Source organism: Hyla sarda, chromosome 8, assembly GCF_029499605.1.
Source record: "Hyla sarda isolate aHylSar1 chromosome 8, aHylSar1.hap1, whole genome shotgun sequence".
NCBI lineage: Eukaryota > Metazoa > Chordata > Amphibia > Anura > Hylidae > Hyla > Hyla sarda.
This window is the reverse complement of record NC_079196.1, coordinates 53,011,013-53,024,895: the sequence shown is the minus strand read 5'-3', so window position 1 is coordinate 53,024,895 and position 13,883 is coordinate 53,011,013. Positions and strand designations below refer to the sequence as shown.

The window sequence follows — 13,883 nt, the reverse complement described above, 5'->3', positions numbered from 1 at the left end:
TACACAAGTTTTGATAAATTTCCTCCCGATATGTCTGTGTCCCTGTCTCTTATTTCTCTTGCTGTTATTTGCCTGGCTCTATGGGTTTGATGTCACACGCTGTGAATATATGTATGTTTGGATATATTACAAAAAAAAAAAATGTACATTTTTATAAGGGGAAAAAAGGCATATAATTCTGGTCACTAGGGATCTTTCAACTAGAAAAAACTTCCTATTGCCCGTCCATAATGCTGTTCCATCTCTGGCAACCGCTCTGTCGAGACCGGATACAGGAAGTGAGAATGACACATTCTCTTGCGCTCCAGGCTGTCAATTATATCACAGTTAGAGAGTCAACGTCTGGCACAGCTATTATCAATAGGCACTTCAGCAGCAGCTTAAAAGCTGGTGAGCACGCTGACATATGTGAGTTCTTACCATTAGAAGGTATACTTGGCATCAGCGTTCCTTTTGCCTTTCCTGTGTAAGTGCTTGTGTTACAAAGAGGAGGGACTTGGGAATGAGGCTGCAAAGGATTGGGCAGTGCCTATGGAGAAAGTAAGGGAATGAAAGTTTCTTGCACAGTACTGGCTAGCATCACACTTGCCAGGCATGGCCCCTAAGGCTACAAAGACCAGTCAGAAGCCATGCAGGGCAAACTGGCAACCCGACGCCGACTTATAAGGGAAAACTAAGGCTTTTGACTTAAGGAATGTATATCATGTTCATCTGTGCTTTAGTCAGATTTTTCACTATTTATTTTAGAAAAGAAACAAAAAGACTGAAAACCAGAGCCCCATATATTACCCAGTCATATCGAGACCCTAAATCAAAGTCCACATATGTAGTAGACTCCTATTTAAGATGGATGCTCATCTTATGTAGATGATATATGCACCTATCTTCCCCAAACCATGGGATACCAAAGCAGAGAGAGAGCTGCTCAGTCAGGAGGTCCTCAGGAGTGTGGGGCAAGCCGTCCAGTAGTCAAGCGAAATAGTAGTAGCAGAAAAAAAAGACCTTTGATGACCAGGTACTGCTAAATCTTGTTAAATAAGGTAGCAAGTCTCAGATATTAAGATCAAGATGATGAACGTTAAAATAATACAACAATCACACGTTTCTGGGGTAGCCCCCATTTTCCTTTGATCAATCTGCAGAAGGGGGGAGCCTACCCCCGAAACTCTGCATAAGCATAAGTTCTGCAAAGTTACTTCAGCCTGCATTTAAAGAAACACACAACTGATTTATATAGCCACCTAAAAAGCGTTATAAATTATTGCTTAAAGATGATGTCCAGCGGATAGGGGATAAGTGTCCGACCACTGGGACCCGACTCTGCTCATTTAGAGCATATTTCGTACCCAGCAAGTCAGCTGGTCGAAACATGGCCCCTCCATTCATCTCTATGGGAGAGGCAGAGACACACAAACACTGTGTGTCCACCTCCCCCATAGAGATGAATAAATGGGGCGTGTTTGGACCAGCTGACCTGTTGTGTGCGGAACGTCACACACGGGTGCTAAGACGGGGCCCCGAATGGGTGATGGCGGGGGGACCCAGCGGTTGGACCTCCTGCGATCAGAAACTGTTCATATTTTTGATAACCTTCATTTGAAAGGCTGAGGTGAAAATACTGTATATTTGTGGATGCTGAGAACACAGTTGCCCTATATTTTTTGCTGTCTAATTCCGGCCTGCACTGTGCCAGCTAAGGGTTTGGGCGTCACCTGTGTGTTATCCTGCAGCGAAGAAAGCAATTGTATGACTGGTATGCGTTGTGTTACTATGGTAACCTACCTTTTTTTGAACATCATCCTTGACATTGTTGTAATAATATATCTATAACTCGTGTGATGCCATTATGGTCATATTGGTCTAGTGCATGAAGAGGATACTGAGCAAAGATAACTGGGTTATCACATTGACCTGCTTTATTCATTCTTTCCTTTAGAAACGTGTTATTTTATAATAACTTTCTATCAGGGCCGTGTGCACGAAAAGAATTATAAGGAGTAGAGATGAGCGAATTTACAGTAAATTCGATTTGTCACGAACTTCTCGGCTCGGCAGTTGATGACTTATCCTGCCTAAATTAGTTCAGCTTTCCGGTGCTACGGTGGGCTGGAAAAGGTGGATACAGTCCTAGGAAAGAGTCTTCTAGGACTGTATCCACCTTTTCCAGCCCACGGGAGCACCTGAAAGCTGAACTAATTTATGCAGGAAAAGTCATCAACTGCCGAGCCGAGAAGTTCGTGACGAATCGAATTTACTGTAAATTCGCTCATCTCTAATAAGGAGCAGTTCTTGCATAGCAAAATGTGTCCTTAGCTTTTATATAGTAAAACCTCTCGAAAAGGAAACCTCTTTGAGAAGACAATCACCTTATCTAGACTTCATGGGATGGATTTTCAGTTCTACCATACATTCTGCATACTAGCTACTCTCCTGCATATTTAAGGGCTGCACACTTCTCTCTCTCTCGATCTATCTATCTATCCCGTATTTTTCGCCCTATAGGAGGCACCGGCATATAAGACGCACCCAATTTTAAAGGTGCAAAATCTAGAAAAAAAAATTCTGAACCCAACAGTGATCTTCAACCTGCGGACCGCCAGATGTTGCAAAACTACAACTCCCAGCATGCCCGGACAGCCAACGGCTGTCCGGGCATGCTGGGAGTTGTAGTTTTGCAACATCTGGAGGTCCGCAGGTTGAAGACCACTGGTATAGGAGGTAATACTCACGTGTCCCCACCGCTCCGGACCAGTCACCGCTCACCACCGCTGCCCTGGATGTCGCTCCATCGCTGTCGCCGTGTCCCTCACGCTCCGGACGTCTTCTTCCCCGGGATCCACGCTCTCCGTCGCTGTCATCACGTTGCTACGCACGCCGCTCCTATTGGATGACGGGACGGCGTGCACAACGACGTGATGACGTCGAAGGAGAGCGCCGGCCATGCAGGGGATCCCGGCACGGAGAAGACACCGAGGAGGCAGGTAAGGTCCCTCCCGGTGTCCTGTAAGCTGTTTGGGACGCCGCGATTTCACCGTGGCTGTCCCGAACAGCCCAACTGAGCAGCCGGGTCAGCTTTGATCGCCGTGTCTGAAAAGTTAATACAGGGCATCACCGTGATCGGTGATGTCCTGTATCAGCTGCGGGACCCGGCCATTGATGGCCGCAGGGACCGCCGCGATAGGTATGTGTACTCGCCGTATAAGAGACACCAACTTTTCCCCCCCAGTTTTGGCGAAGAAATAGTGCGTCTTATACGGCGAAAAATACGGTATATATCATTTTTTTTTTATTTTATTGCGTTGTACTTAATGTTTTGCAAAACATATTCTCTATAGGTTTTTATTAGAATAAATAAAAATAAGTTTGTTAACCAATGCTGTGGCGTGTTCACATATAGTGCAGTCTCCTTATTCCTGTTTATAGTCGATTTAATTAGAAACGTTTCCTTATGAATCTGTCCCCAGCCCTTATCTCTTCTGTCCTAAAGGAGAGATAGGACTTAGAGACCAATCTGTCAGGCAACTTTTCTGATGGATTTCACCATGAACAGGACAAAGCAGCTTGCACTATGTGTGAATATGTGTGAGCTGACGAAGTTAACCCCCTTAAAGGAGTATTCCAGGATTTATTTATTTGACTAAGCTACAGGGGCTGTAAAGTTAGTGTAGTTCATAATATAGTGTCTGTACCTATGTGTGACGGTTTTCTCACAATTCTTCTGTGATTTTTCACTCCAATATTTATTTTTACAGCATACAAAATGACTGTTGTCTCAGATTTTTCCCAGGTTGCAATGCTGCCGAGACCTGACTCACTAGTCAGCTGATGACAGGGAGCCTGTCTGCTTCAATGGGTGGAGGGATCAATCTGCAACTAATGCAACAGCTGTAGGCACCCTGATTGAAAACCACAGGTCTTTTGATGAATGCAGCTCATTTATGTTTCAATGGGTGGGGTGGCTGATGTGTGGGAGGGAGGAAAATGGAATTTTTGGATTTGTAGTCAAACAGGAAATACTAGTTCACAAAAAGATACCCACAGTGTTATGGTAATCTTATTACATAGCCATTTTCACCCCAAGACAAGCGCAGATCCTTCCTAAGCATGTCCATTACTGTCTGCCAGGTACGTACTAAAATCACCTTATGGTCGTGCGTTATGGGTGGTATAAGGGTAGAGACGGATTGTTTCTTTGTGGGGTGGGTGGGAGGGTGGGGTTTATTGTATGTCTGTTGTTTAAAATGTTTGCAAAAATCTTTAATAAAAATTATCTGATTTAAAAAAAAAAAAAAAAAATCACCTTATGGTGGATAACCCCTTTAAGGACTAAGGATTTTTCCGTTTCTGCACTTTAGTTTTTTCCTCCTTACCTTTAAAAAAAAAAAATCGTAATTCTTTAAATTTTGCACCTAAAAATCCATATGATGGCACCACTGTAACAGAGTTTTACCTAATATGTGCCTCCAGCTGTTGCAAAACTACAACTTCAAGCATGCCTGGACAGTCAGTCTGGGCATGCTGGGAGTTGTAGATTTGCAAAAGCTGTAGACACACAGCTGAAGCCAACACAGCTGCAAAAAAAGAGTTATCCAAACACTGTAGCTGAAACTATTCCAAAACTACAAGTCCCAGCATTACAGGACTGCCAAAGGATGACACACATGAATGACATAAGAAGATGTAAGTTATACTCTCACCATATTGTCTTTGGTGGTAGAGTACAGGAAATCTCAAATAATCAGTGTGTGTGTGTGTACACGGCATGAAACTAGAGAGGAAAGGATTACGGAGCAGGGCTGCTATGCTTCTCCAAGAGCAGTGAGTCAGCAGAGAGTGGGAGGAGTCATCACAGTGCAGGCAAGAGAAGGACACGCCCCCTCTATTTGAATCAATTGAAAAGACATTAAGCAGCTGTAATATGCTATTTGTAAGTGAAATATTGGTGATAGAGACATACAAATTATATGTACATGATCAGGATCAGATACTGAGTAACCTATAACAGTTTTTTTTATGGTATTTGATAGGTACGCTTTATAGGGGTGCTCCAGAGAATACAAACATTGGTTCCAAATCAATGGAAGACAGAAAGTTATACAGAATGGCAAACTACTTTGATAAACACATTTCAAACCTTTCAGTACTGCTGCTGTATGCACTAGAGAAGCTTTTCCCAACCAGTGTTTCTCCAGCTGTACAATAATACCCGGGCATGCTGGAAGTTGTAGTTTTGCAACAGCTGGAGGCACACTGGTTGGGGGAACACAAATTGGACATGTATTATTTTTCTTGCTTTACATCTAAGCATAATAATGTTATCTTCTGTCCCAAAAAATTTAACAGTACATCTCTCTCTTTCAGCAAAAGGCAAATTTTCAATGTCCTACACTTCTGTTGAGAACACGGACTATATACTGCATTGGGGTAGGTATATGCTCTATTTATTGCCTTTTGAATGTATGTTTGACAGTTTTGGATCCTTTACTGCTTCTCTAAATATTTGCAACGTCACAGAATTGTGCAACATAGTATGTGCAACAAATTGAACACTAAAAAAAAAATCACAGAGGGGTTATACATACTTATAAAACTTTTATATGTATTATTATTTCTTGAAAATTGAAGTTCCCGCTATATATAAAAAAAAACTTTTATATGTATTATTATTTCTTGAAAATTGAAGTTCCCGCTATATATAAAAAAAAAAAAAATAATTAGTTCAGGACAGGCAGAACCACACTGGAGTACAAGACTATCGTTAGTGCTGCTGGTAGAACAAACAAGGACAAATACATTGATTCTCAACCTACCCTACATATATGATATACTCTCTGGACAACAGGGGGCGCTGGCAATGTACCAACTCACAGGTCCATCCGGTGTCCCCATATTTACAGATGAAGTTTGGTTGCCAAACTGGGTTAATCCACACTAGGATGGTGAATCAAATTCTCACTGTAATGGGCAATTTGTAAGGAGACTACCCCTACTCTCACAGGAACTGTCAGGGCACTTATCCAAGGAAGGGCGATCCCTGCCTCGATCTACCTTTTGGTGTTACCCTGGAAATCCTTGCTAAATACATATCCTTGGTATATCCAATCCAACGCGTTTCTGCCACATGTAATGGGTTCTTCAGTGTGCCAGTTAGACATAATTCAATACAATCCCACCTGGGCACTGGAAGGGTAACAACATTTCAACACTAGCCCAACTGGATAATCGCCCCGTTGGGCAGGAGATTAAATGAATGGCACTGTTTAGAGTTACGCAGTAGTGTGCCGATTGGTCACCCCAATGTTACAGTACCGGTGACCGCAGTGGCGGGAGGTGATGAGGCTACCCTCCGTAGTAGCATGGTTTGCACCATACCAGCTGGTACACTGGCCTCACTCTATAGCAGCATTCTATTGTTCTCAATGAAATTCTGCGGCACTACTCACACTATGGAATTTACGCTGCAAAAATTACATACTTTCCAGAAAGAATGAACTTGTTTATTCTTTCGCCAGAATCTGCTCTGACGTGCATTGCCATCTATTTAGACAACACATTTCCGAGGAGTCCAAGGACCAGCTTGTTTTGCGGAAGCCCACTTCAGATGGGATCTCCGACCGGAATATCTCTGAAGTGTAAATGATCCCTAAATTGTGTCATAAATTTTCTCTGTCTAATAGTTTTTAACTACTGACGGGTCGATTATCCGATTGGGCTACTGTTGTAATTTTGTTACCCTTCCTGACACACGCCTGTGCTGTAGACCCGGGGCTCCAAACAAGAGATCAAGGGGGGTGCTCTTCGGACCCCCTGCGGTCTAAAACTTATCCCCGATCTGAAGGATAGGGGATACGATTTTATTCATGATACTTGTCCTTTAAGTAAATCAGTCTGGTCAAAGGTAAAAAGCATTGCCTAGAATAGCCAAAGTAAGGGTGAGTTCACATCACGTTTTTGCAGTACAGTTCCCGTATACGTTTTCAATTTGAAAACCGTATGGAACAGTACTGAAAACCGTATGCATTGACTCACCATAGAAAACTTTTTTATTTTTATTTTTTTTCTGTACCCAAAACCATAGCCTACCACGGTTTTTGGTCCGGGTGAAAAACCGTGTGGAAACCGTATTCGTTTTTTTTTTTTTTAACATGGGAGTCAATGGGAACCATACAGAATCGTATGTGTGCACGGTTCCATCCAGTTTGCACAATACGGTTTTTGACTTTGTAAACTTTTTTTTTTCTTGGAATTTCAGTCAAACATGTGAAACTTTATTCATAATAGAGTGAAACGTTAAAAACTTATCCTTTTTTTTTCTTAAAAAACGGATGCAGCCGGACATAATTTTTCAAACTGTATACGGTTTTTAACCGTATATGGGTTAAAATTTGTACACACGTTTTGATATAATTTAGTCTGGTTTTGAGGAATCCGTTTTTCATCCAGAAACCTGATACGGGAACTGTTTTGCAAAAATGTGGTATGAAGCCACCCGAATACATTAGCATCTCCTGGCAACTGTGGTCTAAGCATTTTTTTACTGGATATTGTGTTGTACATTATGTATTGTGAGTACTTTCATCTTTCCTCTGTCTTTATAAAGTATGTTATAAATTGTAAATGTATTTTCTACCATCAAATAGGGACAATGTGCTTTTCTTGTTTTCCCCATTTAGAAAAGTGTTACATATGTTAGTAAGGTAGAAATGTATATGTATATGGTTTATTGTAAGACTGGCTTCACACCAGGCATGCACTCCTTTTTATTCTGTAAGAGATAACACACATTTTAACATACGTTAGTAATTTAACATTGAAAGCTATGGTGACAGAGGAAATCTTTATTAGTCTTTGTTATTTTTACGTCTATTGTTGCTACTGAGCATGCTCAGGAAAAAACTGTTTGGAAATGGTTAAAAAATAACTGGCTTTAACTGTGATAAACTGAAGTTTTAAAGGATAATAATGGGTTTTAATGGTCTGTTATTTTATATTAAATTTTAACAATATGTTTTAACATAATGGACAGTCCCGGACTTCAGTTAATATCCATTTCAGATCCCTTAAGAATAACCTTGTGTCCATAACCTTCATTTCTCAACTGATTTACCCAACTCTTATGTGAAAATAGCCTTAAGCTAATTTGGTATAACTAACATTTGAAATTTCTATCCTTGTGGACTAATACATCTTGACATAAAAATTCAAGTGATTGTCCAGTGAAAGCAACAACCTGTGTAAGATGTCAGAAAGTATATTTAAGCAGTGATGCCCCCTCCGTTTGATTGACGGGCCGCGTCATCGCTTTGCCCCGTGTGTTGAGTGAAGAGCGATGACTCGGCCTATCAATCAAGCGGAGGGGGCGTCGCTGCCGCACGAAGAACAGGAGTAGGTGAATGGAACTTCCCCGCCCAGGGGACTACTTACTGCCGTGGCGGTGACTAGTTTATAGCTTCATATCTTCATCATCCCTGGGGGCAGGAGCATCCCCCAGGGATGGTGGGGATAAAGATTTTTCCCTATATAACGCTTTGCCAAGCGTTATATAGGGTAAAATCTGATGATTGGTTCCCTTTAAAACTAATGACCACTTGTATATTAGAAACCACAATCTGAGAGATGTCAGGCAAAGGATCATAAGCACCGACTTGTCCCAATTAATCAATAGACCAGAAAAAAGAACCAAAAGCTGTTATGAGATGACAGGAGCTAATGATCGGCCATATCACTTAGAAACAACGGCATGTCATCCCAATATATAGCGCCACCCGCTCCTCAGTGGACCCATAACGGAACCCCATCATGTCCGTAGAGGACTGCAAAAAACATGGCAACTGTTCAATAGCTAGGGTGAAAAGCAGAGGCCACAGGGGACACCCCTGTTGCGTGCCCCTCAGCAACCTAAAAGGAAGTGACAACCGGCATACAAAAGAAATCTATTTGGGAAACCTTTTTTAGTCACAGTAATTTTCTTTAGAACAGGCTCACTGTTGTCTTATCTGAGAAAGGCTTCATGCTACCTTAAAATCTTATGAACAGTAATATGAGCTCCTCTCTTCACATCAATGCTGACTAGAAAATGTAATATTTACCATTCTGGGGCCTACTCTCTTTTAAAGTAAGAAAAATATGAAGCTTCAGAATTGTGATTGAAAATATGCAGCCTCCTTTTAAATGAGGAACAGACAGATCTATATGCCTACTTAAGCTATCATTATATGAAAAGAAGCCAGGGCAAGAAATGGAGATGAGGTGGGTGACTGGCAGAGCATGCATTTCCTCTCTGAAAGGGGATAAGGTGTATCGTCCCTAGACTGCAGAACTAGGTTCACCTATGGCATTCACCATTCCTGGGTCCTAACAATGGCCTAAAGTACATTAGGATAAGGATAAGATGACCAGCAAGCAGTGACATGAAAAATCATACAAGCATGTAACAAGAACGAAATAGCAACTTCCCATTACATAACTTGAACTGTGTAATGCCAATTCAAATGGATAAAAAGATAATGGAGGGAAATGAAACAGAAAATGACAAAAAACAATGCTAGAAGGTCAGAGCTGACTTTTAATCTATCTTGTCCTAAACTGACAAACAACTAAGCTAGCTATCCCTGGTATCCCTTTAGACCTAGACTAAACTTTTCAAAAGAAACAATCTGAAGGTGCTAAGGCAAAATGTTGAAAGCTGCCAAAGAAGCATGCTAAGCAAGGCTAAATGACTTACCAATAGTAGAAACAAAAAATAAAAATAAACTCATAAAAGAATATTTAATAAATGGTAACCTACACCTGGACAGGCCTAACTAAAATTTACTCTCTAGTCTGCTCAGAGTTTCAGACTCTAAAGTCTTTTTAAGGCTAACAAATGGAACTCCACCAGACATCTAGACCTGAGCAGTCAAGATAACCAAATATATTACTTGGGAAACAGACTCTAAGACACTATTTCTTATAAACTGCCTTAGAACACAAGGAAGGAACAGCAGGAGGACTACTGACTGCTATATGTTTGCCAGGAAGCACTGAGCAGTGGCAAAATGCATCGGTGGGCAATTGGTGGCAGGTGAGGGCATTTCTTTAATTACATTTTTTTTCTCCCAACTTGAGCACAATTAAAGATAATTCAACAAAAATAATTCTCCAGAAATCCTTTTAATTCCAAAAGATGGCAAGAGCACTTTACTTTGTCCACTCCACTATGCAGCCTAGCTGGTAACCATGAATTAGCAAACAATGGGAAGAGAATCCCTGCTTCGTGATAGTGATGGGATTGTTATATTTTGGATACTTATGAAATATCCGAAAGTAAAAATCTGCCATAGATCAATGGAACTTTCATTTTTCATACCCTGTCAACTCCCTTCTTTTAGCCTGCAACTGCAGTTTTCCCAAGGGGGCTACAAATTGGAAGGGCTTCTCTTTTTGTATTGGTTCCTGTCATACGAATGGCCTGACCTGGTCAAATAAGGAGTTTGGACACATACACTGTCCACAGGGGTTTGATCTTAGAAGAACATGACTTATGGGAACCACCACTCTAGAATATTGAACCAGACTTTAAACCCATCTGTCTTTTATTACATTCTACATTGTTTTATTCGTTCCAGATGAGCTCTGTTATCATTTAAGTTGAAATTATACTTACTATAATTTACAAGACAGCTTTAAAAAAAAAAAAAAAAATTGTAATAAAAAAATGAATACTAATAATAATAGTATTTAAAGGGGTACTCCGCCCTAGAAATCTTATCCCCTCTCCAAGGATAGGGGATAAGATATCTGAACGTGGTGGTCCCGCCACTGGGGACCTCAGCGATCTCTCTTGCAGCCCCCTAGTCATCTGCAACAAGGGGCCAAAGTTTGCCTGATGACTCACGATACAGGGGCTGGTGGATCGTGATGTCACGACTCTGCACCTCGTGACATCTTGCTCTGCCCCTTAATGAAAGTCAATGGGAGGGGGCGTAGCCTATAGACTTGCATTAAGAGGGTGTGGCGTGACCTCTTGAGGGGGTGGGGCAGTGACGCCACGAACTGCAGGCCCCTGTATCGTGAGTCATCAGGCATGGAGCAAACTTTGGCTCTGTGCTGCAGATGACTAGGGGATGCAGGAGAGATCCCGGGGTCCCCAGCGGCTGGACCCCCGCGATAAGACATCTTATCCCCTATCCCCGGAGTACCCCTTTAAATAATCTCTGTTTTTAAGCATGCAATATATATACGTGTGTGTGTGTGTGTGTGTGTGTGTGTGTGTGTGAGAAATTGCCAAACTACTTTAATCCCAGTAAATTTTGGCCTTCAGGACACAGGACGAAAAACTTGCGTTGCCTTCAGGACAAAAACTTTTTGTTTTTGTTTTTTCCTACTTTGTTTTTAAGAGTACCAATTGTACTTATGCTGGACCAATTGTACTCTTTAATGACACCTTTAATTTTACCATAAATATATATACCAATTAGTTTAATACACAGTGCACTATGGAAAAACTGACATTTGCTCTATTCTAGGGATCAATACGATCAAATCAATACCCATCCTGATATGCTTTTCTATTGTTGTACTATTGTTAGTACTATTATTGTAATTTCCCTATTCTGATTCCTATAACTTTCATATTTAGGCAGCTGTATTTTTTGTCCCGTATTTGTGTGTGTGTGTGTGTGTGTGTATGTGTGTGTGACTTTCTACCCTGTACCGCAGAATCTTGAAATAAAAGAATAAGAAGTTTTTACCTGCAACCTAGTGCCGGACCTTGGTTCTTCTTTCATAAGTGAGTAGCCGGAGGCGGTACCGGCCGGTCTACGGCACAGGAGGAAAGCTGGGCGTGCACTGGGTGAGCGACTCACAAACCAGCCTTGATAGATATATATATATATATATATATATATATATATATATATATATATATATATATATAAATTTTATTTATTTTTTACTTTCTATCGATATGGCTTTTGAATATGTGAATTTTTGTCCATTTTTTTTGTTTCATTTCTATTTATTTATCAAATTTTTTTTTTTTTTTTTTTAGGTTTCCCCCGATTCACTGTACAGGATTATTTTCATTATATTTTAAAAGTTAGAACATTTCCGCATGCAGCAATACCAAATATGTTTTTTTTGTTGTTTTTTTACATTTTTTATTTCTATTTATAAAATGGGATTTTTTTTTCTTTTACATTTTTTAAACTAATTTTATATCTATCTTTTGATTGCTTTTACTATTCAGTGGTATGCATTGGCATAGCACTGATCAGGGATATTGGCAATCTACTTTAACAGCCTGACAGAAGGTAGACCATAAAAGATTGCTGGAGCAGCCCTAGAGTAGATGAGCAGCTCTCTGGCTGCCATCTTGACACATTGGACCCCTGCAATCATGCTGTGGGTCTTAAAAAAAACCCAGGGGTTATCTAGGGGTTAATAAAATCATTCTTTTATGAAGTTATTTATTTTTTCCTTTTTATATGTCTCTAAGGTGGGGTTTCACCAGTCTTCCTAACTAGCATGTCTTGTCATTGGGAGGTAACAGCAGTAGGCTTTGTTGATCAGTATCACGTACAACATGGTTTCCTTTAATATGTAATGGATTTTTCCAGTTTGGTTTTGTTGGCCTTAATAAATGAAGCTTTCCGGAAACAGACCATGAATGTAACTTTAGATTCCTGAAATAGATCACCTTATGACCCTTTACAAGCATCTGACAACACATAGCATCATGTGTCCGCTATCCGTATAACAACATTCCTTAAGACATCTGGCTTGCTGTTGACATGACAAGACAGGTGCTAAGAACACTTAAGAAAATAGCCACAAACTAAATAGTTAAAATCATTAAATGTCTATTCCACTGGACCATCAATACAATAGCTGAATGACAGAATTTTACCCCCAAATCTGTATGAAATCCACTATAAAACATTGTCTTATTTTTACAGAAATTTTTTCTGTAGTTGTATAGCGCTGATTTTTCTGGCTTGGATTTGTTCAGAAAGAAAGATTTCTATAAGAATTCCATGTTCATGTACATTTGGATGGGATTATATGGGACTATTCTTTGTTGAAAATTGAAGATAAATCTATGGCATGCAAGGTCAAAGTCTAGGTTGGACATTTAAGGGACGCCCGGGAATTTCTGAAGTCAATAAGGGACTAAACAGAAAAATTTGTCGCCTGCATGGGCCTTTAAATACCTATATTTAGTTTCAAACAGAGTAAGTTTATTGAAATGCAATATATTGTGAACGTGTTACAGCCATAACCGGGATGCAACCTGGTAGAAATAAAGGTCAAATAACATTAACAACTAGAAAAACAATGCACATAAATATGCTTCAAGGATGTGACATTTCATATCTGGACAGTAGGAGATGGACATCCATGGGTGGCATACCTATATTTAATAGTTATGTGCCAAATATGTGCATGATTAAAGTTGAAAATTCATTGTCCTCTCTTCCTCTAAAAAAATTTAACCAAAATTTCAGAGTGTTTAGTGTATGAAGCGGAGCAGACAACTGACCTCCTCCCATGGTGGGGGAGCAGACTGCAGAGTGCGCAAATGCAGCCAAAGCGGTAATACATCTATATATCATATACATTATGTTGGGGAAATTATTTTTTGATATCTATATTCCTTGTATTTTTACATGTGATGTCTAGCTAAGATTGGCTGGTTTTCCTTGTTTTAGTTAAAATTTAGCTTAGTTCCTGCCAGCGCCCAGTGATGCTTTAAACTATGCAACTGACCTTGGGTAAAAGAATAATGAGCTTTTTTTTTTTATTCAGAAATATCTATAAAAGGGGCACTGTGATTGGCAATAAAGCTGCTTATACATCATGAGCCACCAGTGTGCCTTTAGCCAATCAGCTCACACTCAAAG

At 40.3% G+C, this 13,883-nt stretch overlaps 1 protein-coding gene across 5 annotated transcripts in view; it reads left to right on the top strand.

Annotated features, from left to right (window-relative positions):
- TLK1 (tousled like kinase 1) overlaps positions 1-13,883 on the top strand; it is a 462,887-nt gene that overhangs the window by 185,790 nt on the left and 263,214 nt on the right. For all 5 annotated transcript variants that reach the window (XM_056534350.1, XM_056534353.1, XM_056534352.1 and 2 more), the window contains one exon: positions 5,362-5,424. In XM_056534350.1, the coding sequence (XP_056390325.1) occupies positions 5,379-5,424 (46 nt within the window). In that variant the 5' untranslated portion in view covers positions 5,362-5,378. The remainder of the gene's footprint in view (positions 1-5,361; positions 5,425-13,883) is intronic.